The sequence below is a fragment of the Lynx canadensis genome, chromosome B2, assembly GCF_007474595.2.
Source record: "Lynx canadensis isolate LIC74 chromosome B2, mLynCan4.pri.v2, whole genome shotgun sequence".
NCBI lineage: Eukaryota > Metazoa > Chordata > Mammalia > Carnivora > Felidae > Lynx > Lynx canadensis.
In genome coordinates this window covers 34,645,258-34,672,758 of record NC_044307.1, presented here as the reverse complement: position 1 = coordinate 34,672,758, position 27,501 = coordinate 34,645,258, and the positions used below count along the sequence as shown (strand labels likewise).

At 41.9% G+C, this 27,501-nt stretch overlaps 2 protein-coding genes and 1 pseudogene across 9 annotated transcripts in view; 1 reads left to right on the top strand and 2 right to left on the bottom strand.

The window, feature by feature from the left end:
* Positions 1–12,729: 12,729 nt before the first annotated feature.
* Positions 12,730–14,017, bottom strand: LOC116738096 (bcl-2-binding component 3, isoforms 3/4-like). Its single transcript, XM_032593336.1, has 2 exons — positions 13,636–14,017; positions 12,730–12,850 (listed from the first exon to the last, which is right to left on the bottom strand). The coding sequence occupies exons 1-2, from the start codon at positions 14,015–14,017 to the stop codon at positions 12,798–12,800; spliced, it is 435 nt and encodes a 144-aa protein (XP_032449227.1). The 3' UTR covers positions 12,730–12,797.
* Positions 13,183–27,501, top strand: part of FKBP5 (FKBP prolyl isomerase 5) — a 120,838-nt gene continuing 106,519 nt past the window's right edge. For 5 of the 8 annotated variants that reach the window (XR_003968806.1, XR_003968805.1, XM_030315333.1 and 2 more), the window contains exons 1-2: positions 13,183–13,291; positions 20,069–20,174. The gene's annotated coding sequence lies outside the window, so the exon portion shown is untranslated. Of the gene's footprint in view, positions 13,292–13,985; positions 14,094–20,068; positions 20,175–27,501 lie in introns of those variants that run through there. The other 3 variants (XM_030315337.1, XM_030315338.1, XM_030315334.1) reach the window with 2 other exon arrangements.
* On the bottom strand, positions 16,589–24,235 carry LOC115514902 (annotated as a pseudogene).

Sequence of the window (27,501 nt, the reverse complement as noted above, 5' to 3'; positions counted from 1 at the left end):
CCCCTGCCCACCCATGCCCACTCTGCTGATACACCAGCTTCCTGGGATATGATTAATTCTGATTTGTGCCCATGGGGTCTGGACAGGGAAGCAAAGCTGCAAAGAAACCTGAATAAATGCTTTCTGGGAGTTCACAGGGCACACAGCCAATTTCAGTTTGAGGGTCAGCCAGGTTCCAGACATCAGAGCTAAGTCCCTGGAGAGGAGGCATTGGTGCCTCTGTGTCTCCTCGGGGGGCAGCCAGCTCAGAGCCCTGCACGTACCCAGGCTTGGGAAATACCTTCGGCTGTTTGCCTGACAGGGTCAGAACAGCATCCAGATGTGCCATGACAGCCCCAAACCAGAAAACCATGGCAGTCCGAAAAACCAGACTGGGATGGGGTACAAATCTGGCTCCTCATAGCAAAGGGGCAGGTGGAGAGGGGATTAGCTTATAAACCAGAGCCTGGGCCCTTTCCCAGGGCCAGGTCCAACTGGCTGCCCCTTAGCAAACCTCAAGGGCCCAGACAGTTCTCTTTGAACTATCAGGTTCACCTTCCGCCCTATCTTGCCCTTCTTACCCACGTCTGGGACTTTCTCCCAACACCTTCCACCTTGCAAAAGCTTTCTCTTAAACCTGGAACCAGAGTTTCTCTTTATCACTGTGTTTTTGTTTTTTCACAAGTTGTGCGTGGTGAGATCTCTCTTGCGTTTATCCTGCTGTGGTGCATTCGTCACATTTGGGACAATTTCGGCCATTGCTCATTCTAGATGGTTTCAGTATTTCTTCAGTTCCAGCCCGTTTTTCAAAGATGGTCTGCAATGGACTGACTACCTGGCAGTTTGGTTAACAACGCCCCACCCAAATAAGAATCTCCCTGGAACTCAGGAGTCCGTGTTTCCAACAAGTTCCAGGCTGTCTTAGGCCCACTGTACTAAGACCACTGAGCCAGGACTGTGAGTGTTTCAATGGCAGGGCCTGGATGTCGCTCACCTCTGTATCCCCAGCCTCTGTAGGACCTGTGGGGCCACCTCCCTTCCCAGGCTCCTAAAGGCCTAATGCCAAAAAGATGACACTTGGACCCATGAATTTCTGGCATCAGCCAGCAGAGGAAAGAAACTCTTTGGGGGCTCTGAGGGGTTGCCCCAGTTCACCAAGGACGCCTTGAGAGAAAAGCACTCATGCTGACTTAACCACGCTGGACCTCTGTTCTCTGTGAAATGCAGATCAACGTCTCTGTGGTGAGGGTTGAGGTGACGAAGTCAGCCTCAAAAGCTAGAAGTTCGAGGTGTCAGGCTTAATTCTCGTTGGGGTTAGGGGCAGGGGAAAAAACAAGTGAGCAAGTGAGAAATTATTACTTGCAAGCTACTTCCTAGAAAATACAGAGAGAAGCAGACAGATAAATGTACCAGGCTCATACATAAGAACACACACCTTGTGTGTGTGTGGTTTAGATAAGCTTTACTGAGGCATAATTTACGTACGATACAATGTGCCCATATAGGTGTATAATTTGATGAGTTTTGACAAATGTGTTTGCCTCTATCGCAGTAAAGATCGTTTCTGTCTCCCTAAAAGTTTCCTTGTTCCTTTTTGCAATCTGTCGCCACCTGGGCCCAAACAGCCCCTAATCGGCTTTCTGTTGCTTTGGATTAGATTGGTATTTCCTAGAATTTCATGTACAAGGAATCACACAGTCTGTACTATTTTCTTTGTAGCTTCTTTTGCTCAACAACATGTTTTTGACATTCGTCTATGTTTTTGCTTCTATTAGTAAGTAGTTTGTTCCTTTACATAGCTGTATTGTATTCCATTGTATGGCTACACCACAATTTGTTTACCCGTTCTCTTGTTGATGAAGATTAGGGTTGATTGTAGTTTGGGGCTATTGCAAAAAAGTTGCTGGGAACATTCTTCTACGACTCCTTCTGTGAACACGTTTCTATTTTGCTTGGGAGGAAAATTGGTGAGTTACATGGTAAGTGTGTGTTAAGCTTCAAAAGAAACTGCCAAACTGTGCTCCAAAGTGGAAGTGTATGTTGCCACCAGAGAAGTGTGAGAATTCCAGTTGTTCTCCATTCCACTGGCTCTTGTATTGTTGGTCTTTTTCATTTTCACAATTCGGCTTAGGTGAGGAATGGTCTCTCACTGAGGCACGTGTCTGCTCACCCCTCCAAGCTCTTCTGGAACCATTCCTCCCGGCCTCACACTTCTCCCCAGCTGCTCCAACAATTCCTCTGTTTCTTCCATGCTCTAGTCCCATTCCTGGAATTCTCGTCCTCTTGAAATTTCCCCCTCTTGAAACTGACCCCTTGGGGCGCCTGGGTGGTGCAGTCAGTTAAGCGTCCGACTTCAGCCAGGTCACGATCTCGCGGTCCGTGAGTTCGAGCCCCGCGTCAGGCTCTGGGCTGATGGCTCAGAGCCTGGAGCCTGTTTCTGATTCTGTGTCTCCCTCTCTCTCTGCCCCTCCCCCGTTCATGCTCTGTCTCTCTCTGTCCCAAAAACAAATAAACGTTGAAAAAAAAAAAAAATTAAAAAAAAAAAAAAAAAAAAAAGAAACTGACCCCTTCTCATCATTCAGGTCTTGGCACAAATTTCACCTCCTCAAAGGTCTTTCATCACCCTCTCTGATGGTGTCCTCAACATTTTTTGGCTCATTTACCCTGGTTTTTTACTTTGTAGCAGTGAGCCCTATCTGAAAGAATCTTGTTCGTATGTCTATCTGTTGTCTGCCCCGTGAGGACCTTAGCTCCACAAACAAAGGCAACTTGTCTGTTTTATTTACCTAGAATGGTGCCTGATAGATAGTAGGTATTCAATATACATTGTTCAACGGATGTGCAGTCCAAAGTGTGCATTCAGTATATTAGTCTTTAAGGTCCTGGGAATTAAAGGGTATGCATATTAACAAAACACAATTATTAATTAATTAATTTATTTATTTATTATTTAAAATTTTTAATTTATTTTTGAGAGAGAGAGAGAGAGACAGAGCATGAGCAGGGGAGTGGCAGAGAGAGAAGGAAGCACAGTATCTGAAGCAGGCTCCAGGCTCCAAGCTGTGAGCTCTCAGCACAGAGCCCAATGAGGGCTCAAACTCACAAGCCATGAGATCATGACCTGAGCCCAAGTCAGATGCTCAACTGATTGAGCCACCCAGGCTCCCCCAAAACACAAATATTTAAAATGTAAATTATTTTTATTGTCTGGGCTATTCAATTTTGCATGTAAGTATGCATAGAAATCTAAAAATATAGAAAAGTAGAAAAAAGAGGAGGGGTGCTTGGGTGGCTCAGACGGTGAGTGTTTGACTCTTGATTTCAGCTCAGGTCATGATCTCACGGTTCTGGGTTCGAGCCCCAAGTCAGGCTCTGTGCTAACCATGCAGAGCCTGCTTGGGATTCTCTCTCATCCTCTCTCTCTCAAAATGAATAAATAGACATTAAAAAAAAGAAGAAGAAGAAGAAAAGAGGAAAATTGACCATAGTTTCACCAATTACTATGGTTTAAAAGTATAAAATATTTTAAATTATTAACTAGTTTTAAATTTTTTATTTTTTTAAAGTTAGCTTTTGGGGCTTCTGGGTGGCTTAGTTGGTTGAGTGTCAGACTCCTGATTTTGACTCAGGTCATGATCTCAGGGTGGTGGGATCAGGCCCTGCATTAAGCCCTGAGTTGGGTTCCATGCTGAGCATGGAGGCTGCTTAAGATCCTCTCTCTCCCTCTGCCCCTCTCTCCTGTTTGCATGCTGTCCCTTTCTTTTATTTTTGTTTTTATTATTTTTTTAAATGTTTATTTATTTTTGAGAGTGAGAGAGAGAGAGACAGAGCATGAGCAGGGGAGAGAGAGGGAGACACATGTCCGAAGCAGGCTTCAGGCTCTGAGCTGTCAGCACAGATCCTGATGCGGGGCTCGAACTCACAGACTGTGACATCGTGACCTGAGCTAAAGTCAGGCGCTCAATCGACTGAGCCACCCAGGCGCCTGCATGCCCTCCCTTTCGAAAATAAGAAATAAAAAAAAATTTTAAATAAAAAAAATAGATGTAGCTTTTTAAAAAAATGTTAATTTATTTATTTTGAGAGATATAAAGAGAATGTGCACAGGGGAAGGGCAGAGAGAGAGAGAGAGAGAGAGAGAGAAAGAGAGAATCTCAAGCGGGCTCTGGGCTGTCAGCGCAGATCTCATGAACTGTGAGCTCATGACCAGAGTCAAAATCAAGAGTCAGATGCTTAACTGACTGAGCCACCCAGGCATCCCAAATTAGCTTTTGAATAAGTAATATTTGTACATGGGAAAAATTCACAGTATATCCTTCTGGAAAACGCTGCTCATATACAAACATATATACATATCTATCTGCATTTCCCCCCAAAATAGCACTAAACTGCATACATTGCTCTGCACGTTGCTTTCTTCATTTAACAATTTATCTTAGAAATCACTCCACATCAATGGTTGTATCAGTTACAATTATGTTCGGCTGTGAGTGACCGAAAATTCGAACTATCAGTGACTTGCAAGATTAGATATTGATTTATCTCTCACTAATAAAGTCTAGAAGTAAGTAGTCAGACAACACTAGGACCCCACAATTATCAGGGACCCAGATTCCTTCTGCCTTTCGCTATGCCATCTTCAGCATAGGGCTCTACTTCACGGTCCAAAATGGGTGTCTGAGCTCTAGCCATTACATCTGCATCTAGCCAGCAGAAAGAAAGGAAAGAAAGGGACATGCTTCCTCCCAGTAAGAACACTTCCTATGACATTTCTGCTCAACTCTCATTGGCCAGAAAACACAGGGACACACCCAGCTGTAAGGGAGGCTGGGAAACATTTTCTTTTTTCTTTAAGTAGGCTCCATACCCAATGTGGGGCTTGAACTCATGACCCTGAGATCAAGAATCACATGCTCTACTGCCTACTAAGCCAGCCAGGCACCCTTGGGAAACACATTCTTTATTCCAGGTAGACATGTACCTTGCTCAAGATCAGAGGAGAAGAGAATAGATATTGGGGGATGACTAACAATCGCTATTAGAGCAAACATAGATTTGCTTCATTTCTAAAAATTGAATTTTTGGGGGCGCCTGGGTGGCTCAGTCGGTTAAACATCTGACTCTTGATTTCTGACTCAGGTCATGATCTCACAGTTTGTGAGTTTGAGTCCCATGTCGGGTTCTGCGCTGACAGTGAGAGTCTGCTTGGGATTCTCTCTCTCTCCCTCCCTCTGTCTCTGCCCCTCCCTTGATCTCTAGCTCTCTTAAAAATAATTAAACTTTTGGGGCGCCTGGGTGGCTCAGTCGGTTAAGCGTCCGACTTCGGCTCAGGTCATGATCTCGCGGTCCGTGAGTTCGAGCCCCGCGTCAGGCCCTGTGCTGACAGCTCAGAGCCCGGAGGCTGTTTCCGATTCTGTGTCTCCCTCTCTCTCTGACCCTCCCCCGTTCATGCTCTGTCTCTCCCTGTCTCAAAAATAAATAAACATTAAAAAAATTAAAAAAAAATTAAACTTTTAAAAAATTGAATTTTTTATAGCCAGCTGCCCAACAAAAAGTGGGAGCCCTTCACCAACCCTCATGTTCTGCACTTCAAGTCTCCCTTGGGTGTGTGATTGGTAGAGCTAAGTCACATGTATAGTTTCCACAGAGGCTGAGAATTTGAGTTCTGACTTCCAGGTTGAGGACAAAAATCACAATAGGGGAATTCTCCCAAACATAGAAAAACCACTTAGAATATAGACCAATCCTCCTGTAAAAGACAACTACATATGCCAGATTTTTAAATCTTAAAATATTTTTATTTTTATTAAAAAAACTTTTTTTTAATGTCTATTTATTTTTGAGGGAGAAAGAGATAGAGCGTGAGCAGAGGAGGGACAGAGAGGGAGACATAGAATCCAAAGCAGGCTCCAGGCTCTGAGCTGTCAGCAGAAAGCCTGATGCGGGGCTTGAACTCACGAGCTGTGAGATCATGACCAGAGCCAAAGTCGGATGCTCAGCCGACTGAGCCACCCAGGTGCCCCGATCTTCAAATATTTTTAAATGTTAAAAGCATTAAAACTCTAACAAGATAGTGAGGAATTACTGAACCAAGGTACATGAACAGATAGGAATCCAGAGAGATTAGAGTTGCCAGATAAAATACAGGACTTCCAGTTATATATTTGAATTTCAGATAAGCAACATTTTTTTTTTTAGTGTAAGTCCCAGTTAAATTTGAATTTCAAATAAACAACAAATTATTTTTTAGCATAAGTATAATATGTACTTGTGACATATTCCTACTAAAAAGTAATTTATTGTTTATTTGAAATTCAAATGTAACTGGATGTCCTGTATTTTTATTTGTTAAATCTGGCAACCCTACCAGAGAAGTGAGTCCAGCACTTGGGGCTGCTTTTGTCCGTGGGCATTTGCCAATCTGAGTCATCAGAGAGGTTGAGCTGTGCTTTTGAAAGCTTATTAGGATTAGGGGTACAAAACTGGAATGCAGGGCCTACTGAGGTTGGAGACTCTGATAAACCACCCCTGTGGTAGATTATTACTTTGATAATCTCCAGTGAGCCATGGCTATGGGTATCCATGCCCCGTGTCCTCCCCTTGACTCTGGGCTGGCTCTGTGACCCATTTTACCCAATAGAATGTGACAGAAGTGATGTTGTGCCAGGTCGGGTTCAAGCCTTAAGAAGGTAGCTTCCATATTTTGGCTCTAGGGGAAGTCAGTTGCCATGTAATAAGTCTAACTACCTTAAGAACTGGGAGCTAACCGAGGAACTGGTGATGTGTACCTGGATTTCAGAATTGCGATTGACTTGTGTCTGCCAGTTTCTCCTTTTCGAGTAGGAATATACTTTGAGATTGTCCTTTCTCTGTGTCACCATTTCCTGTGGGGAGCAGGTAACTTGTCTCTTTAGTTCAAAGGTTGTCAGATCCAGGGGAATATCACTGGAGAAGTCTCATTCATACCTGGACCTGAACTTAGGGAGTTCAAACTCAATCCTGGTAGAGTAATGGGGTGAGATTTTCGGGGGTCTTAAGGGGTGGTGAGTGTATTTTGCACTGGGGAGGAAGTGAATCATTAGGGGACAGAGGGAAAATGGACAGATTGTTACTTTGGTATAGGCCCCCAGTGAACGATATTGTGTGAGTACTCACACCACAACTGTTCCCTCCCCTTGAATCCGGACTGGCCTGTGACCTGCTTTCACCTACGGAACATGGTGGAAATGACACTCTCAGTTCCAGATCTAAACCTCTAGAAGGCCTGGCAACTTCCACATTTGCCCTTTGGAGGAAGCCAGCCACCATGTAAAAGTCTGATTATCTTGAGACAGGATATTGTGAGAAACCCAACCTAGCCTCATGGAGAGACCATGTGGGAGAAGAACGTAGGACCCTCGCCAACATCCCACTGAGGTCCCACTTGCCCTCTAGGTGAGTAAGACCATCTTGGAAGTAGATCATTCCGGCCTAGTCAAGCTGCCCCGACTGATGCCACATAGAGTAGATACCAGTGTCCCTGCTCCAAATTGAAGAATCATGAGCAACTAAATAGAATAGTTATCGTTTTAAGTCAGGAATAAGCAAAGTATGGCCCATAAATGGCTCCCTGTTCTTCTTCTTCTTTTTTTAAACAGCTTTATTGAATTATAATTAATTCACCTACCACACAATTTATCCATTTTATGTATGCAACTCAGAGGTCTTTAGTATATTCATAGATGTGTGCAACTATCACACAGTCAACCTTAGAACATTTTTTTAAGTTTATTTATTTATTTTGAGAGAGAGAGAGCAGGAGAGAGTGTGGGAGGGACAGAGAGAGAGGGAGAGACAGAATCCCATGCAGGCTCTGCAGTATCAGTGTGGAGCCCAACAGGGGGCTCGAACTCTTGAATCATCAGATCATGACCTGAGCCAAATCAAGAGTCAGATGCTTAACCAACTGAGCCACCCAGGCGCCCCTCTAAAGATTTTATTTTTAAGTAATCTCTACACCTAATGTGGGGCTTGAACTTACAACCTTGAGATCAAGAGTCTCAGGCTCCACCAACTAAGCCAGGCAGGATCCCTTGTTTGTTTGTTTGTTTGTTTGTTTGTTTGTTTGTTTAAATATTGTTTTGGCTGTTCTGGGTCCCTTGCAATCTGTATGAATTTTAGAATCACCTTGTTGATTTCTATAAAGAAGTCAGCTGGGACTCTGATGGGATTGCATTGAATGTGTAGATAATTTGGGGAGTATTGCCAACTTAACAATGTTAAGTCTTTTGATGTATGAACATAGGATGTTTTTCCGATTATATAGGTCTTCTTTAATTTCTTTCAACAATGGTTTGTAGTTTTCAGAGTATAAGTTTGGTACTTCTTTTGTTAAATTTATCCCTAAGTATTTTATTGTTTATTATTTTTTGAGATTTTATTTTTAAGTAATCTCCACACCCAACGTGGGGCTTGAACTCACAACTCCAAGATCAAGAGTCACACACTCTATTGACTGTGCCAGGTAGGCACCCCAGTATTTTGTTCTTTATTAGGCTATTATAAAGCAAATTTCTTTCTTAATCTCATTTTTTCATTGTTCATTGAAAGTGTATAGACATATCATTGATTTTTATTATAGATCTTGTTTCTTGCAAACTTGCTGAATTTACTTATTTTTAAAAAATTTTTTAATGTTTGTTTATTTTTGAGAGAGAGAGACTGAGTGTGAGTGGGGGAGGAGCAGAGAGAGAGACACAGAATCCAAAGCAGGGTCCAGGCTCTGAGCTGTCAGCACAGAACCCGACATGGGGCTCGAACCCATGAACCATGAGGTCATGACCTGAGCCAAAGTCGGACGCTTAACCAAATGAGCCACCCAGGCAGCCCTACTTATTATTAAGTAAGCTCTACATCCAACATGGGACTTGAACTCACAACCCTGAGATCAAGAGTCACATGCTCTACTGACTGAGCCAGCCAGGTGCTCCTGAATTCACTTATTGGTTCTAACAGTTTTTAAAGTGGATTCCTTAGCATTTTCTATACACAAAGATCATGTCATCTGTGTTTAGAGATAGTTTTACGACTTTCTTTCCAATCTGGATGCCTTTTAATTTCTATGTCTTGCCTAATCACCCTGGCTAGAACCTCCAGTAAAATATTAAATAGAAGTGGCAAGAGTGGACATTCATGTCTGTTCCTTGTCTTTTTCTTGGAAAAGGTATCAAGTCTTTTACCATTAAGCATGGTGTTAGTTGTGAGTTTTTTTTGGTGATATTCTTTATCAGCTTGAGAATGGCTGCCTGGCTTTGTAAATAAAGCTTTAGTGGAACACAGCCGTCCCATTCATTCATGTATTGTCTATGGCTGATTTGAACTATAATGATAGAGTTGAGTAGTTGTAACAGAGACCATATGGCCTGCAAATCTAAAATATTTACCATCTTGCCGTTTAAGGAAAAGTCCACTGACATCTGTCTTAAACTGCTAAATTTTAGGATTGTTTGCTATGAAACCATATATAACTGAAACAACTCCCAGGCTTTGACTGGAACCTCAAAGAGCTGCAACATTGGGTAAGGAGGAACCATAAATAAATAAATAAATAAATAAATAAATAAATAAACAAACCATAAATAAACAAACCCTCCCACATACTGTAATCCAGTTTCAAGTCATCTGGGAAGCTCAGAAAATCAGAAGCCATGAAATTGAGTTAAGGTGATCTTAGCTTGCCAGTGTCCCCAAATGCCTGCAGAAACCAATGGAAATCCTTTTGGGAGGAAGATGTTATCACTGTTGCCTTAAATGATTTTTCAAATACAATGTCCAAAACATAACCAGGTACATGATGAGATAAAACCTCATGAGGAAGAACCAGTAGTAAAAACTAACAATGGAAACCGATCCACAGGGACTCTAGATTGAAATTAACAGACATAAGCCATAAAACAGCTACACTTACTTTGTTTAAGGAGAGAAAAGCCAAGCTTGAAAATTATAACAAGTCACAAAGAGACATAAGAAGTGACACAGCAGATCTGAAAAGACCCAAAGAGAAATTCTGGAACTGAAAAAAAAAAAAAAACCCAAACAAACAAGCAAACAACAAATTAAGAGCTTGATGGATGGGTTTAAGAGGAGAATTTTTTTTTTTTTTTTTTTAAGGAGGCTCCATGCCCAAGGACACTAAGTGACTTGATCTCATGACCCTGAGATCAATCAAGAGTCGCATGTTAGGCACCCCAAGAGAAGAATTTTTTAAAAAGCTGAAGAGAGAATTAGTGAACTGAAGAATAGTCACAAGAAACTTTTACAACAGAGCGTTGAAGGACAAAAGATAGAAGATACAGAAGAAAGGATGTAGTGAGAAGGTCTAATAGGTATTTCAACTGGGGGCCCAGAAAGAAAGAGGTACAGAAACAGTAATTGAACATACAATGGCTGACATTTTTTTCAAAATTAATGAAAAATTATTCAAATGTGATAAGCAGCCATGAAGTGACATACATTCACTCCACCATGTGGTTTGACTCTTAAGACAGTGTATCTTTAGGGCACCTGGCTGGCTCAGTTGGTAGAGCACGCAACTCTTGATCTCAGGGTCGTGAGTTCAAGCCCCATGTTGGGTGTAGAGCTTACTTAAAAACAAAAACAAAAACACACCAGCACATCCTTCCCGTACATACCTACCTTTGAAAGCGTTCTGAAACCAACATAACGGTGGATCCATAGCAGACGGAACAGGGCTTGTGTGGGATGAGTTCAAATACAAACTTTGCCACTCCCTGCTGTGCTACCTGGAGGAGACTGCCAAACTTCAGTTTTCTCAGCCAATAAATGGGGCTAGGAATACAAGCCTACCCCACATCGCCATTGTGAGAATCGAGGGATATGGTGCATGTGAACAAACCTAATGAATGCCAAGGGCTTTAAAAATGAGATATGGTTTGAGTAGGATCACAAACATTCCCAGGGGCACTACCAGTGACAAGTCAGACCGGCTACATAATTTGCAGGTGAAATGAAATGAAATGAAAATGCAACTGTCGAAAAATTATTAAGAATTTCAAGACAGCGACAGCAGAGCATTAAACCAAGCGCTGGTCACACGCCCATGAAGCCAGCCTTGGTAATAGGCTCTGCAAAGAACCGCTCTGTGCATTAGGAAAGGGCTGTCTGTTCCACATCCAGGTGTCTGCAGCCATAGCCCACGTTATCTTTGAGCTCTGAAGGGCAGCAGTGTTTGGGGAAACTGCAAGCACACGTGTTTCCAAATGCCAAGGAGGGCAAGTGCAGTGACCGGAGTGGTTTTCTGAGAGAGTGGGTGGGGCCAGCCAGGCTGCCATCAGAACTGTGGAACTGACTGTTCCCCACAGACTCTGGCCTAGAAAAAAAAAAGCCTGCAGCTGTATCTACAGGGCCTGTTGTTGTTTGCTGCGGTGTGTTACAACACAGCCTGGCAGCCTCCGGGGCCTTTCTGTCTTCCTCCTGGAAGAGCCTGGTCCCAGAACATGTGACATGGCCACACAGCCCTGCAGATTTCCCATACTGCTCCTCGCTGTTCCCTCAATCACCAGGCTTTTCCAGGTCTGCATGCTTTTTTGCTCATCCTATCCTCCGCAGACTAGGAATCCCTTTCCTTCCTCTTCCACATCCCTCCATCTGGCAAACACCATCTTTCAAAACTCTATTAGGACTCAGCTCTAATGCCACCTCCTCAGTGAAGCCTTCCCTGCCTTTCCCAGGAAAAGCCAACTGCTCCTTCCTTGGAGCTGTCCACTGTAACATAAGTGGTACTGACATGTAATGTGGAAGTCACTATCTCCTTGGCTAAAGCCTTCAAGGGCTGAGACAATGTCTCCTCACCTATGCAGACTCTGCACACAGCACAGTGCTTAATACTTGCTAGTAGTAAGCACAGTAGATACTTAATCAACTGGGGTTAGAAACTTTCAGAACAAATCATTGAAGGATAAATGGTTGGATTTGGATTCAATCACCCACGTCTTGTTGAATTAATGTATGAATAAATTGTGTCAGTGATTCTCCCTGGCATTTGGTAAAAAGGGAAGCTCCTAGGCATTAAGTCAGGGCCTTCTTTGCTCTTGAGGTTTCCGTGTTGGTTCTAGTTGTTTTTTCCCCAGGCACCACGTCCTGAAGGCAGGGATGGTGATTTGTTGAAGAGGGTCTTCAAAAATACCTAAACGACCAACATGACATAGCGCAGAGAACAGATTTGGAGCTAAGAGATGTGGCTTCTGATCTGGTTATGGGACATAAGATTTCCATAGGTGACTATTAAGTCCCATAGCTATGAGACTTTAGGTTTCTGTTTCTCAAAAATGAGGGGTTTGAGTTAGTTACCCCTTAAAGCCCAGGTGCAGCCAGTTCTATCTCCTCATCTGAATCTCTATGGGAACTACTCAGAGGCAGCCAGCCTTCTGGTTGGAGGAGCTTAGCCCCTCTTGAAGCTGAGTTTGCTCAGCGGGTCTACCCTTTGCTGATGGGGGGGGGGTGGGAGCGGTGGTGCGGTGGGAAAAGGGGATCAGAGAACACCAATATTTTTTAAGGTCTTTTGCTGTCTCAATGGCCTGGTGTCTCATGCTTGAAAGGCAGAAAACCACGGGAGAGCATAGTCTTCACAGTCATTTAGTGTCCATGGGGAAGTACCACGGGCTAAACTGGTTCTCAAGATGGGATTTTCCCGAGGCCCAACGGGGCATTTTTTTTTACTTCCTAGGGCTAACCTAGTCTGCTTACCTGACACAAACATCCTGGCCTGCCCCTCTCCATCCTTTGGGCAGGCCTGGCAAACAGGCAGCAAGGCAGAGCTTTCAGAGATACGATTCAGATGTGAAGTCAATAGCTTGTTTAGGCATGAGTTTCTCTGAAGGTAAGAGACGGTGTGAGGGGGCATGGGTCAGTTTCCTTCATCCCTTCCCGCCGGCCCCCACAAAGGCCAAGGGCCAGACACGTGGGCTGGCGTGGAGAGGCGGAGTTTACACTAAGGCGGAGGTGCAAATGGACGGGGGCGGAGTCTCATTTGCATAGACGGTGCGCGGCCACCAATCCGGACGGGCGGAGCGACAGCCCGCGCGCCTTTTGGGGGCGGACTGACAGCCCCGGGGCCCTATCGAAGACGGGTCCTGCGGCCGGCGGGGGCGGGACCGCGCCGGGCGCTGCCCCGGGGATTCGGGCCGGTTCGCGGGCGCTGCCAGTCTCGGGCGGCGGCGTCCGGCGCGCGGACGGCCTGCTGGGTGGGCTGGGGGCCGAGCAGCGCGAGGGTGAGGCGGAGAGAGAAGGGGCCAAGGAGCAGCCACGGCGACAGGTACCGGCGCCATGGCCGCAGGGATGGGGCGGGCGGCCGCGGCGCCCCGGGAACCGAATTCCCTCCTTCGCGGTCAGATCGCCGCCGCGCCGCTTCGGCGCCCCCTCACGCGCGGTTCTCCTGCCCCAGAGAGGCAGGCTCGGGGCGAACGGGGCGGGGGAAGCCTCGAGGCGAGCGCGCCGGATGCCCCTTGCCCAGCTGCGGGGCCCCTCCGCGCCCCGCCGGCCCGCGGGGTCGGTGCTCTCTCCGCGAGGCGCGGAGTCGGGCGACCGCGAGAGCCGCTCCCCGCCCCCGCCGCGCTCCCCCTCGCGGAGTCGAGGCCGGTCGCGCCCGCTCGTCCTCACCCGGCTTTTGTTTCCTGCCCGAGGTGACAGGTCCCGGCTCCGGCTCCCGTCGGTCTCCCCCGACTCGCCCGAGGCCCGGCGCCTGTGACCGCGACCGCCCGGAGCAGGCTGCGGGACCCGCGGAGAGCCGGGCGGCGCGTGAGCGGCCGCCGCCGCGGGCGGGAGAGAAACTTCGCCTTCCGGGGCCCGGGCCGGCGGGCGAAGTCGAGCCGGGGTGAGCCGTGCGCCGGGACGCCGCGGGCGCGATGGAGCCGCGCACACCTGGCGGGGCCCGTGGCGGGTGAGGATAACGGAGTGTCCCGCTGCTGCGCTCCTCGCTTTCGGTTTGCGCTCCCGGGGCGGTGGGTGTGGATGCGTGTTCGCCGCCTTCACCTGCCACCATGGGACAAGTGACTGGGATACAGCATCCCGGCTCTCAGCCGCTCTTGAAGGGTGCCAGTGCAGCGCCTTTCTAACAGGTGATTATTCTCGTGCCAGGTGAAAGCCAGTTCCAACTTGTTTTAGGGCTCCTGACTTGGTTCACTCCTGGAACGTTAGAACTCCTTCCACTGATGTCTGAAAAGGTGTACTGGCAATAGTATAGGAGTCCAACCCAGTACTGATTTAAAACAAAAAACAAAAAACACCAACCGTTTGAGGGGGTCAACGTGCAGATTGATTGCATTCTTTCCATGGACGAGCCTGGAGGAACATGGTCTTATTTTAAAAATTCGGTTTCTGCAGTGGTGGCGAAAGCATAGGAAGGTACAAAGTTAGTAAATGGAGAATGCAGAACTCTAGATACCCTTCAGGGTGGTTCAGGACAGCGTGTACAACGTTTGGCCGCCATTCAGTAAATTCTGCATGAAGTAGTTTGAGCTCGTGGTTTTGGATTTACTTTTCAGGAGTATGTTTTCCAGTGGAATAAGGCTTAGCATTGAATGGGAGCTTTCTTTGGAAAAATGGGAGTAGACAGGAGTGTTTATTTTCATTGTCTTCCCATTTTGTTAGATTGTGGACAAGGGAAAAGTCAAGGCATATTTTGGTTAAGTGTTTTTAATAGTCTGTGGAATTCTGCCCCCCGCCCCCACCCCCACCCCCACCCCAGAGGGGTTTTTACTTTAGAGAATTGTAGTAGCTTTTTCTCTTGGTGTATGAATCAAAAGTCAAAGATAGACTTGAACGAATTTTTATTCTTTTTGGGAAATTTTTATTTGTCGTACTTTCACTTAGCCTTTTCTGCGTCTCTCTCCCAACTGACCTCCACTTACTTAATCCACCATTATGGACCTGACCAATGTAGGGCATCTACAGAAAAAATACATTTAAAAATAGTATATAATTATTTTTTAAATGTAGTTTATATGTATTTAAATTTATTTGTGAGTAACTTGATTTAGCTTACTTAATTTTTTTCTAACGTGTGTTTTGTGTCTATTGGGGATGACTTATATTTAAGAGGGGTGCAACTTTTTAAAAGCAACGTTATAGTTTTGATTTAATTATGCTACTTTATTAATATTTCACTGAATGGTTATTTTATTATGTACCTAGCTATTTAGTAACATCATTTAAAGTTGAACTCTTTAACCAATAGGCTAGTTGTGACTGGGATTTTAAAACAAAATCAAAGAGATGGTCTTTATGAAGTGTTTTATATCTCTAAAACAACAGGGTTAAGTGTTATGAGGTCTTTGTCCTTACAACATTTAACAAAACAAATACATACTTTTTTAATCTTTAATTTTGGGTGTTTTTTTTTTTTTTTAAGAAAAAAACCCCCATAATTTTAACCAGTTCAACATGAAAACCTTTTAAAACACTGGATTAGGCAACTAATTAAATCCTCAGTTTTCTGTTTGTTCTTGGGCTGGAAAAGAACACATATTTTGGGTTAGTTTCCTAAAGGTTTCTTAGCTTAGAACGAATCAGTCTAGAGAAGAAAGAACATCCTCATTCTGTAGCTGTAGAAAAAGTTATTGCTATTAAAGCAGAGTTGTCTTTTTGATGCTTAGGGGAGATTTGTTCAACAGTGGCATGTCGTGTTGAGTGGCTTTTATTCTACATAAATAGTTGTAAGGAATCTTATAAGTCTGAGGTTCTCTTTGTTTTGGATGACTTAGATAATTGTTCTTTAAAGTGTATAGGAATATATGAGTTTTAACTAGTATGTGTAATTTTCTATGTATAATTATTACAATCCTTATCATATGGTGATGTTTAAATATACCACATATAGTAAATTAAACTTATATTTCATAGTTTTATTTACACAAAAGCATATTTTAGGAACTTTATTAAAAACCCATTTCCAAATTCAGTTTTTAGATATTTTACTGGTTTTTTTGGTCCACTTTAACTTGTGGTAGACCATATCAAAATTATCAACCACATTTCAGTTTCAGAATTAAGCATAAGTTGAATTCTTATATGTACACAATAAACATATTGAGTGTTTAAGTCATTTATCCTCAGGTGTAGTTCTTTTTGTTGTTTGGGGGTTGGCAAATATTTTTGAATGAAGAAAGGCACAAAAAAACAAGGACATATACTAAAATAGCTAATTTGAGGATAAATCAAGTGGCCGTGTTAGACATGAATATGGCTTTATTTGACCACAGTACGCATGTTACACCTAGCATTAAGAATATCTCTGTATAGGCCTTTAATTAATTTTTCAGAGTTCCTAAAGAAAAATCTATATTGTCCATATTTTTTCACAACAAATTCTGTGATTACTCAATGCTGAACAGGTAAATACAGACATTTTATAATTCTGAAACAATTTGAACTTTTTAAAAAAAATTTTTTTTTTTTTTTTTAAGCTGTCTACTCAGTGTGGGGCTTGAACCCACAACCCTGAGATCAAGAGTTACATGTTCCACCAATAGAGCCAGTCAGGCACTCTGAAACTTTTTGAACTTTTTTTTTTAAACAAAAGTTTGTCTTTTTTCTTTTATTTTTTGGAGAGAGAGAGGTTGAGAGCACGTGTGAGCAGGGGAGAGGGGCAGAGAGAATATCACAGGCAGGCTCCACTTTCAGCTTGTGACTGACTGAGGCACCCTGGCGCTCCGGAACTTTCTAACATAGTTGATTAGTAATTATTTTGCTTTCTCATTATTGTACATGTCTGAATTTTCTACAGTGCATTCCCCCCCCCCCCCCCCCCCATTTCTGGCCAGCTTTAAAGAAAAATTTTGCATGGTTTACTTTTCACCAGTCTTTTCTGGCATGCTCCTGGTGTTACCAGAATCACCTGGATCAGTGATAACCATTGTGCATATTCTGTAGTATTTTTCACAGGCTGGGCCCAATTCAGTATTCTTGCCACTGCGTGTTGGGCCCCAATTTTGGCCAAGATAGTGTAGTGCTTATTTCCTCAAGGCTGGGCAGTTGTTGGCTAGGATGACCAGTTTGGCCGTGTCTGATTATTTTATCTACTTGTACCCCATCGTGTACTGTCCCCTTATCATATCAACTTGGAGCCTAGAGGTAATTGACTCCAGTGAGGACTTCTGTGCAGCACCATCTTCCTGCCTTAGGTGTGGGACAGCTCCAACCAAGAGCAGTCTCCAGTCCTGGCCTAGGAGCTAGTGAGAAAGGCTCTATAGTGCTTTTTTTTTTTTTTTTTTTTTTGACTTCTGATAATATATCCCCAAAGTGTAAAGAAAATTAAATTTACATACAGAGGAGACATACACTGAGTGGTTGTTGGTATGTAAGTAACTATTGACTTTAAAACAATAGCCACTTAAGTGTGATTTAATTTGCAAATAAGATACCGTTACATGACTCTCTGTCAAAAGAGAGCTTAAAATAATTATAGTAGGGCCTAACTCACTCTTGTAACTAATTTTTATAACAGGTTACTAAGGATATTTAGCAATATTTTAAACACTAAAATTCAAGCTCTCAAAATAATTTGTACCTCACAATTTGTTATGAAGAGAATTACCCTGTATTCTGCTGAAACTTAAACATGTAAGACTATGTCCTTAAATGGGGCAAGTTCATTTTATGCTTAATATAGTATTTACTTCTAGTCTTTTGGAAAACATCTAGTTAATGAGAGTGAAGGACCACCAGAGGGAGTATGGGGTCTACACAATTGCTGTACCTGTTTTCTGCTCTTGGTCTGGAAGAAAGATATTTTAAAAATAAGAATAAATTTGTAATTCTCTAAAACAGTCAGGAAAAAAGATGACAGTTGAGAGTTGTAGTGGTTTAGAGCCACTGTTGGTTTTTGTAACAATTAATCAAGGCTGTTTTCCTTGTTTTTTTAGAAAATGGTACAATTATTGGAAAATGATGTATTTTCAGAGTGAATAATGGGTTAAGTAAATAATTACACACCTGTGAAAGTCAGGGACCATTTAAATGCTAAGAATATTTTTTAAGATTAAAAATGTAGTACATTAGAATGGTATGTTTTTGAAGTTGCTCATTTTGGGGGAGGAGGAATAAAAGGTGAACAAAGAGCAAACATTAGAAGTGGGTTGTTTTCTCCCATTGATAGTTGCAAACCCTTATAAAACAGGCAGTGGTAAATTTCTAGGACATTTTGTAGCATTGTGCCTCCATCTTGGCAATTTATGGGTAATGTTAAATGAGGAGACACTTTTAGTCCCCTGAAAATGAGAATCTGATTATCAACAGCAGAGTTGGGAGTTTCAAATTGACTTCAAAAATCAGATTTATGTGTATGTTTCTTAATGTTACCATCACTAGAAATTAAAGAAATTCCTCTACTTTTAGCTGCAATTACACAGTAGAATTTCAGAGTCAGGATGTGTCTTTCATAGACTTAATGCTGCGGTAAATTACTTCTTGGGATGGAGAAAACATCCTAGGGATTGAGCTTTTTTCAGAATATATTCTCAATGGAGATGGGATGGTCTTTACCCATGTTAAGTATCGGCCAATGGATTATTTCCCTGTTTAACTTAAAAAAAAAATTTTTTTTTTACATTTATTTATTTTTGAGAGACAGAGAGACAGAGCACAAGTGGGGAGGGGCAGAGAGAGAAGGAGACACAGAATCCGAAGCAGGCTCCAGGCTCTGAGCTGACAGCATAGAGCCCCACGTGGGGCTCGAACTCACAAACCGCGAGATCATGACCTGAGCCGAAGTCGGACACTTAACTGACTGCGCCGCCAAGCATCCCTTAACTTTGTTTTATTTATTTATTTTTTTTAATTTTTTTTTTTAACGTTTATTTATTTTTGAGACAGAGCATGAACGGGGGAGGGTCAGAGAGAGGGAGACACAGAATCCGAAACAGGCTCCAGGCTCTGAGCTGTTAGCACAGAGCCCGACGCGGGGCTCGAACTCACGCACCGCGAGATCATGACCTGAGCCGAAGTTGGCCGCTTAACCGACTGAGTCACCCAGGCGCCCCTTAACTTTGTTTTAAAAAAGCAAGACGATAAAATAAAATTTGTACTTTTAACACATACTTTGGGTTTTACTCCTCGCATAGAAAATGATTGTGTAGTGGAGGTAACAGTAGCTTATATGGAGAGAAATCTGTTTCTCTTTTGAATTATTCTTAGGTTAAAGCATAATACTAAGAGGGGCGCCTGAGTGGCTCAGTCGGTTAAGCGTCCAACTTCGGCTCAGGTCATGATCTCACGGTTTGTGAGCTCGAGCCCCGCGTCGGGCTCTGTGCTGACAGCTCAGAGCCTGGAGCCTGCTTCGGATTCTGTGCCCCCTTCGCTGCTTGCCGCTTGCACTCTGTCTCTCGCATTGTCTCAAAAATAAATAAACATTAAAAAAAATACTTATTAAGAAAAACTGAAATGGACAGCTTTCCCACGTTAGATGTGTTTTCACTGTGAACTTTATACATTTAAAGAAATATATCTTTGTTGGCCCCAGTTGGACTTGTCAGAATCTATTCATTTACATACACATGCGTAGGTAAAATACCTATGTTTTATTTTTTTGTATTTTATACAACTGTATATATATTTCCTATATATAATTATACTATGTGATGAGTCCATCTATCTGTACTATATGACTTTACAGGCTTATTTATATGTGAGCCCCCCCACCCCTTTCTAAATGAAATCTTATTTCACCAAGGAGAAAGAAAGTACATATTCACAAAAAGATTGATGTAAAATGTTCATGGCAGCTTTTTTTACAGTAGAAATGAACTAATGATTCGCACAACATAGATGAATCCAAGAAATATTATTCAGAGCAAGAGAAGCCAGGCATAAGTATGTACCAAATGATGCCATTTTTGAAAAATACAAGAACGGGCGAAACTTAGGTATGGTGATAGAAATCAGGACAGTGGTTTCTGGGTAAGAGTGTGGTTGACTGGAAAGAGGCAAAAAGGAACTTTCTAGGGAGATTGAAATATTCTGTAGCTTGACTTAGGTAATGGAAATTCAAGTGTACGCTTTTTGGGTAACTTACTTTCATATAATTTTTAACTTACAGAAAAATTGCAAGACCTAGTCCAAGGAACGCCCAGATTCACCAGTTGTTGGTGTACACGCTTGTTCAAACTTACTGAGCTGACTACTTAAGATCTGGGCATTTTACGGTATGTAATTTTTACTTTAATGAGGAAAAGAGCTACAAAAATTTGTTGGAGAATGATCTTGTTATCTGCAAAATGAAATACCTCGATTCAGACTTAAGGAGTGCTTTACTGATGATGGAGAGGAGAATCACTGACGATCTCTTGTCTCTGTATATGTGTATTTATACTGCTTCTCTCTGAAGTTTCATGGTGACTTATTTCTGTTAGAAGAAACAAGGTTCTGAACGTGATTCAAAGCAGAAGTATCAGCAAGGAAAGCCTGTCTTATTAGAGTATGGGACTGATAGCTAGCAATAGCTTTCTGGGAAGTGAGGGTGTGATTATTCCTGTTAAGGGTTGCACACCTACAGTGTGCTAGATTTTGCACAGACATGCATAGTTTTTAATGTTTTGGAACTTACCAGATGAACAGGAGGCAAACAAATCTGCTTGTCTTTTTTTGGGTGGTGCTGTTTATCATATGGGGGAAAGATAGGCGCTTACAAACTGTATAAACTATTCTTGGTTATCAGCGAGTGGCAGATCTAAGCAGTAAATTTGTTGCTCTTCATTAGTTGCAGTGCTGTCAGAGTCTCTAGAGTGATTTGGTTTAAACTACATCTATTTAAATCCTAGCTAAAACTTTGGTAATTGTTAAAAACATTCAACTTTACCCTTCTACTTATTAGTTTATATACTTTTATTTTGTTTATTTTTTATTTAAAAAAAATTTTTTTTAACGTTTATTTATTTTTTTTGAGACAGAGAGAGACAGCATGAACGGGGGAGGGGCAGAGAGAGAGGGAGACACAGAATCAGAAGCAGGCTCCAGGCTCTGAGCCATCAGCCCAGAGCCCGACGCGGGGCTCGAACTCACGGACCGTGAAATCGTGACCCGGGCTGAAGTCGGATGCTTAACCGACTGAGCCACCCAGGCGCCCCAGTTTATATACTTTTAAATGTGTGGGTTTTTTTTACAGGTTAGGGTTAGGTATAATTTATGGGTCTTGGTTCTTTTAATTTTTTTTTTGTATCCACATAAAAAAATTGTTTATTTGATTACTTAGTAGAGTGGAAAATATTTGAAATAATATGACAACTAACCAGCAGGTTCAACAAAGCAATCATTGATACTGGGGATGAATGTTTATTTTGCCGTTACTAACGAAAATCATACATTTATATGGACTATATATTTTCTTCAGCAAAAATTGTAAGTTCATTGAAAAGCAAAATAACAAATGTCCAACATCAAGTAACAGGGATAAAAGGACGTTTTGCATTTAATGAACGTATTCATGTTTCTCTAAAATGACACAGGATCTTTTTTCCCTTTCATACACACTAAATTTCATTGGTCTATTAAGAATGAGTAAAACATTATTTGAAATGTTTTATCTGTTAGGATTTTGGTTCAAGTTGTCAAGCCGTTTTTGTTTTTGTTTTAGTTGTCAAACCTTAACTGCAGGTAGAATTTTAAAAATATCTGTAGATAGGCTTTTTTTTTTTTTTTTTTTTTTTTTTTTAGAATGGAAGTTTTAAACTACACAGACCTGGGGAGAATAGTATTATGAACCTCTGCCTATTCTCCAGATGTATTAACTATCAACATTTTTTTTGTGCTTTTTTTTTTTTTTTTTAAGTTATTTAGAGAGAGAGTGTATGTGCACATGGGGCAGGGGCAGAGAGAGAGAGAGAGAGAGAGGGGAAAGAATCCATCCCAAGCAGGTTTTGCGCTGTCAGCACAGAGCCCAGTGTGGGGCTCGATCTCATGAACCATGAGATAATAATGAGTGACCTGAGCCGAGATCAAGAGTCAGATGCCTAACTGAGCCACCAGGTGCTCCCAGTGTGCTTTTAAGACCATTAAGTTCTCACAAATATTATAAAATGGTAGTGGTATTGGTGCATCAGATTTTTCTCTTAGTATTTTCCAAAAGTTTTGTTATAAATACAGAAACTTCAGAAGCAGTGTGTTTTAGTTCAGAGACTTGACTTTGGACAAATAGTAATTATGAAACTGTTTTAATCCTAGCTTCTCTCTGTCAATTCATAGCCTGAGGAAAAAATAATGTTTTAGCTTTTCGTTTAGAACAAAGCAGTCCAAATATTCTGTATCTACATAATAAAGTATTCATCTGGAAGGTTAGGTCATCTTCAAAGTGTATTATCTGAGGAATGCCGTTGTTTTAAGAGTTTTTTTTCTATATCCTTCTCTTTCTCTAAAAACTTGGTCCTTGCTGTGCTTTTAGGCCCCAAATATGTATCTTCTGTTTAAACTTGAGGCCTTCCAAACTTGAGGCCCAGATTTTCACCTATGTCTTAAATCTAAATCTGTTTAAATACCATCTCTGTAGAAGCTGCACACCAACACCCCTGCCCCTCATCCCCAGCCAGAAAGCTCTTCCCGGTTTTCCTCTTTAGCTGTTAATAACTCCATTATTCTTGTCGGTCATTTTTCACTCTTCCTTTACTTCCTAACTAAGCTCAGTGAGTCACTAAAACACTTTGTTTCTGACTTTATAATGTCTTCTTTATTTTTTTGTCCTTTTCATTTCTAGTACAATTATCCTAATTTGGTTAACATGTTGAAGTAGGAGATTATCCCTAATCTATAATGAACTTGATACATACCAAAATTAAGCTATGTTTCTAGAGTAAACTAAGGCATTTTTGTCTCTTTCAAAGAAGGCTTCAGTCAGCCCTCTATAGCAGAGACATCATTTTGAAGGCCTAAGTAATCACTGTATTTAAACTAAGATGATACATAAGACTTGAAAATCACTCAGCTCAAATAACTTGGAGACCGGTGACTGGCAGGGCCCACAGTTTATTGTGGGGGGCAGGGGGTAGGGTGTAAGCAGCAGCCTTTCTTAGACCACAGAAATGGCCCAGGATGAGTTCCTTCCAGGCCATAATGTCTTCAAGTGCTTCGCAGTTGAGGAAATATTAAGTGTATATTATACACTCTGATGACTTCTTGGTGTTTTTAAGGCTAAAAGTACCAGTGTATGAGTTACTTAAAATTCTTCTCTTGTCCCTTGTGCCATATTTCCTGACCAAGACAGTTCCTGTCTAAAGGCTACTTCTGCTGAAAGTGACATGATACTCTTTTCATTATTTTTCTTTACAGACTCCTAAAATTGAAGTTTGTCAGAAAGATAGGAACCTGAGGTTAGTTAGGAGGGTATAAAATAGAAACAGGAAAGTAAGTGATCCTCATTAGCTGTCATCCAGCCTCCAGGGGCCTTGGGCCTGATTCCTTTCCAGACGGGTTGTAGTTTATCAACTTGGCTTGCCTTTGGTTAGCTTATGGAGATCTTTTTTTCTTTCTGCTCTTCTGGGAAATGTTTGAATTTCCTCCTGGTAGGAACCAGGACTCAATTTAAGATTACTGATTTAGGGAATAAAAGAATTAAATTCCATATTGCTTTACATAATCCAGAATACCTGATTATTTTATTCTATGGGAATTAGGAATAAAATGTGGATTCTGAGATACTTAGCAGAAACTAATAGTTATTAAGAGTGGAAAATGGAGGAGTAAAATACATTGCTAGGAAGCCTTGTGTGGGGGAGCAGACCTTGGAATGAGATTTAAGAGTGTTGCTACTAAGTAGCTGTATGGTCTTGGGCAAATTAAAATCAACCTTTCCGGGCCTTATTTTAATTGTAAAATGAGTGGGTTAGATTAGATAGTATTTTAAGATTTCTTTGAATCTCTGAAATTCTAAAAGGAATGGTTTCTCAGGAAAAAAAAAAAAAACCTCCTAATTTATGTACTGTTCCTAGTAGTTTTTCAGCTATTGCTTCGTATACATATTTTTCTATTTCCTTCAGAGGTTAGGAAAAGAAACAATTATAGAAGGAGTCAGAATTCCTAAATTGGATTAGATTTTAATGTTGTTATTTATCTGTGTTTCTCCACTGAGTTTATTCTGGATTCCTATTTTCTACCTTGTATCTGTGTCCATTTCCTTTCTTTTATTGCTTTTACTTGTCTTTACAGTGTTGACTTTCATATTCCTCTTTTCACTGCTTTTTGCTACCGCTTTTTTTTCTAGCTCTTCTTCACTGCTCATATTTCATTGTGGCATGGTATTCATCTGATAGACCCTTGAGTCTGAGCTATCACCAAATTAAATTTAGATATCCTAATAGTTGTTAGGATTAACGGGACCCTTCTACTCTAGTACATAAAGCTAGACAGAGGAGTCCAAAGATAAAGGGAGTGAGGGAGCTTGAAGGGAGAATGAGTGGTGTGAATGAGAGTTTCTAAGGATTAATTTGCTATTATGATTTAAACTATAAGTTAAGATATTGAAGTCTTGGGGCGCCTGGGTGGCGCAGTCGGTTAAGCGTCCGACTTCGGCCAGGTCACGATCTCGCGGTCCGTGAGTTCGAGCCCCGCGTCGGGCTCTGGGCTGATGGCTCAGAGCCTGGAGCCTGTTTCCGATTCTGTGTCTCCCTCTCTCTCTGCCCCTCCCCTGTTCATGCTCTGTCTCTCTCTGTCCCAAAAATAAATAAAAATGTTGAAAAAAAAAATTTAAAAAAAAAAAAAAAAAAAAAAAAAAAATATTGAAGTCTTGATGACGGTGACTCTGCCAGTGACAGCTTGGTCCTGGAGTCCTAATGGACTGTGAATTTCTTGCGGGGAGGTGCACCTCTGATCCTGAATCCTTCGTGTTCAGGGGCATGCTGTAGGCTAAGCACTAGTTGAGCTCAATTGCAGTTAGGATGGATTCTTTCTTCAAGGTGTTCTCTGGTAGGCTGGACATGAAGACTGTGGTACAGACTCTTTTCAGTAAGACTGTCACTACCATTTGGAGAGATTAGACAACAGACAGAGCTTCTTCTAAGCCTCGTTTCCTCACCTGTAATATTGAGGAGGGGCAGTTGTGAGAATTAAATGAGACAGTGTCTATAAAGCACTTAGCCCAGAGTCTGGTGTATGTGTTCAGTAATCATTAAATGCCATCATAGTTTCATTAACAAGCACCTTTATATTTCAGGCATTCAGCTCTTTTAGGTTCTAAGTAGTGTTGTTACAGAATAAATGAGACAAGAGCCTGTTCTTAGAAAAGATAGAATATATGCACAAAAGATAAACAACAACCTAGGCCCCACAGTAAGTGGCAAATGAGTGGTTTACTTAAGAACTTGAGGGGCAGGAATAATTGCTGAGCAGATGAGAACTTCAGAAAGGTGACAACTCGATCTGAACTCTGAAGGACTAGTTAGCAAGCTAAGAGAACAGGCTCTTACAAATTATAAACGGAATGCTATAGCTCTGCTACTGTGTAATCTCAAGCACAGTTACTCACCCCTCTCCCAGGATCGTTGAGAGAATTAAATGAGTTAGTATATGTCGGGCACCGAGAAGTGCTTCAGGCATGGTGAGAGCATGATAAATTAGTAGTACAAGTTGAGAGGAGAGAGAGTGCATTTCAGATAGAACACTGAGTGATAACGAACGGGAGATATTCTAGATTTTTGTTGGAAATGATGAGGCCAAATTGGCTGAGGGGAATAACTTGTTGGAAAATAGCTGGTGATTATGTAGGGGCAGGATTATGAATGATTAAGTCTGGTGTTAGGAAGTCTTTTCTATAGGTACTGAGGCAACTTGGGAGGATTTCTTGGCTTATTTGTGAGGCACTCTGGCATTTCTCACTTTCTTTCCTGATTTCATTATAACTGAAACTTGTGTTTAAACTAATTTTGACAATGAAACTCATGATCCTTCCTGAACCATTTGTCCATTTCTTTTTGTAAACGTGAATTCTTTTACTTTTTTTCTCTCCATGTTTTAGTTGTTTACATAATCCTTACTCCTTTTCTCCAGATTTTCCTCTCTGTCCTCAGAAACCCCAGTCTAGATCCTAAATCACTAAAGCCATAATGTAGAAAGGGCCAGGGGGAGAGAGAAAGAGAGGAAGGGAGGGAAATAACCTGTAGTCCAGCCATCTTGTTTTACAGATGAGGACATTGATGTCCAGAGGAAGTACAGTCACATGTTCAAGATCCACAGCTAATTAATGAGTAAGCCTGCACCTTTTAGAGCTAAACTAGGGCTGGTTTTTTTTGTTTGTTTTTTGTTTTTTGTGTTTTTTGCTGTCCTATCCAGTGTGATTCTCAACCATCTGAGTGGTAATTACAGTAGAACTACCAATAATTTTTCTACTATTACTATTAAAAACCAAGATAAAAAATAATTTTACTACCAAGAAAAATGTGATAGTGATTCACACTTAAAAAAAAATTTTTTTTTTTAATGTTTACTTATTTTTGAGAGAGATACAGAGTGTGAGTGGGGAAGGGCAGAGAGAGAGGGAGACACAGAATCTGAAGCAGGCTCCAGGCTCTGAGCTGTCAGCACAAAGCCTGATTTGGACTCAAACTCACAGACCACAAGATGATGACCTGAGCTGAAGTCGGACACTTAACCGACTGAGCCACCCAGGCGCCACGTAATTCACACTTCTTTAAAAAAATTTTTTTTAAATGTTTATTACTTGAGGGGCGCCTGGGTGGCGCAGTCGGTTAAGCGTCCGACTTCAGCCAGGTCACGATCTCGCGGTCCGTGAGTTCGAGCCCCGCGTCAGGCTCTGGGCTGATGGCTCAGAGCCTGGAGCCTGTTTCCGATTCTGTGTCTCCCTCTCTCTCTGCCCCTTCCCCGTTCATGCTCTGTCTCTCTCTGTCCCAAAAATAAATAAATGTTGAAAAAAAAAAAAAAATTTATAAAAAAAAAAAAAAAAAAAAAATGTTTATTACTTGAGAGAAAGAGAGAGACAGAGAGCAAGCAGGGGAGGGGCAGAGAGAGAGAGAGGGAGACACAGAATTTGAAGCAGGCTCTAGGCTCTGAGCTGTCAGCACAGACCCCCGACGTGGGGCTTGAACTCATGAACCACGAGATCATGACCTGAGCTGAAATCTGCTGCTCAACCGACTGAGCCACCCAGGCACCCCCACACTTCTTAATGAGAAACCCATGATTACATTTCTTGGATGAGCATTACTATTCTTGAAGTAATATTTGAAACCAAAACTCCAAAATCTGCTTTAAGAAGAAAAGGGTTTCTTTCTTTCATTTTTAGAGTTGTGAATTATAGTAGCATTGTAAACATAAATAGCATTCTCAAAAAAAGTGGACTTTTTGTTTCAATCATTTTACTGATTGATGTGCTTGTACGATTAGCATGGAGAGTTGGGAGCTCTGGTACTTTGGCCTTGCAGCCCCCAACCCTATATTTCTATTACAGTAGTCTCTTGAGTCGACATCTTCTCCAGCCTGTTATATTTTATTATATGCCACAAATAATGGTGAGAAACTTATTTCAGCATTGTT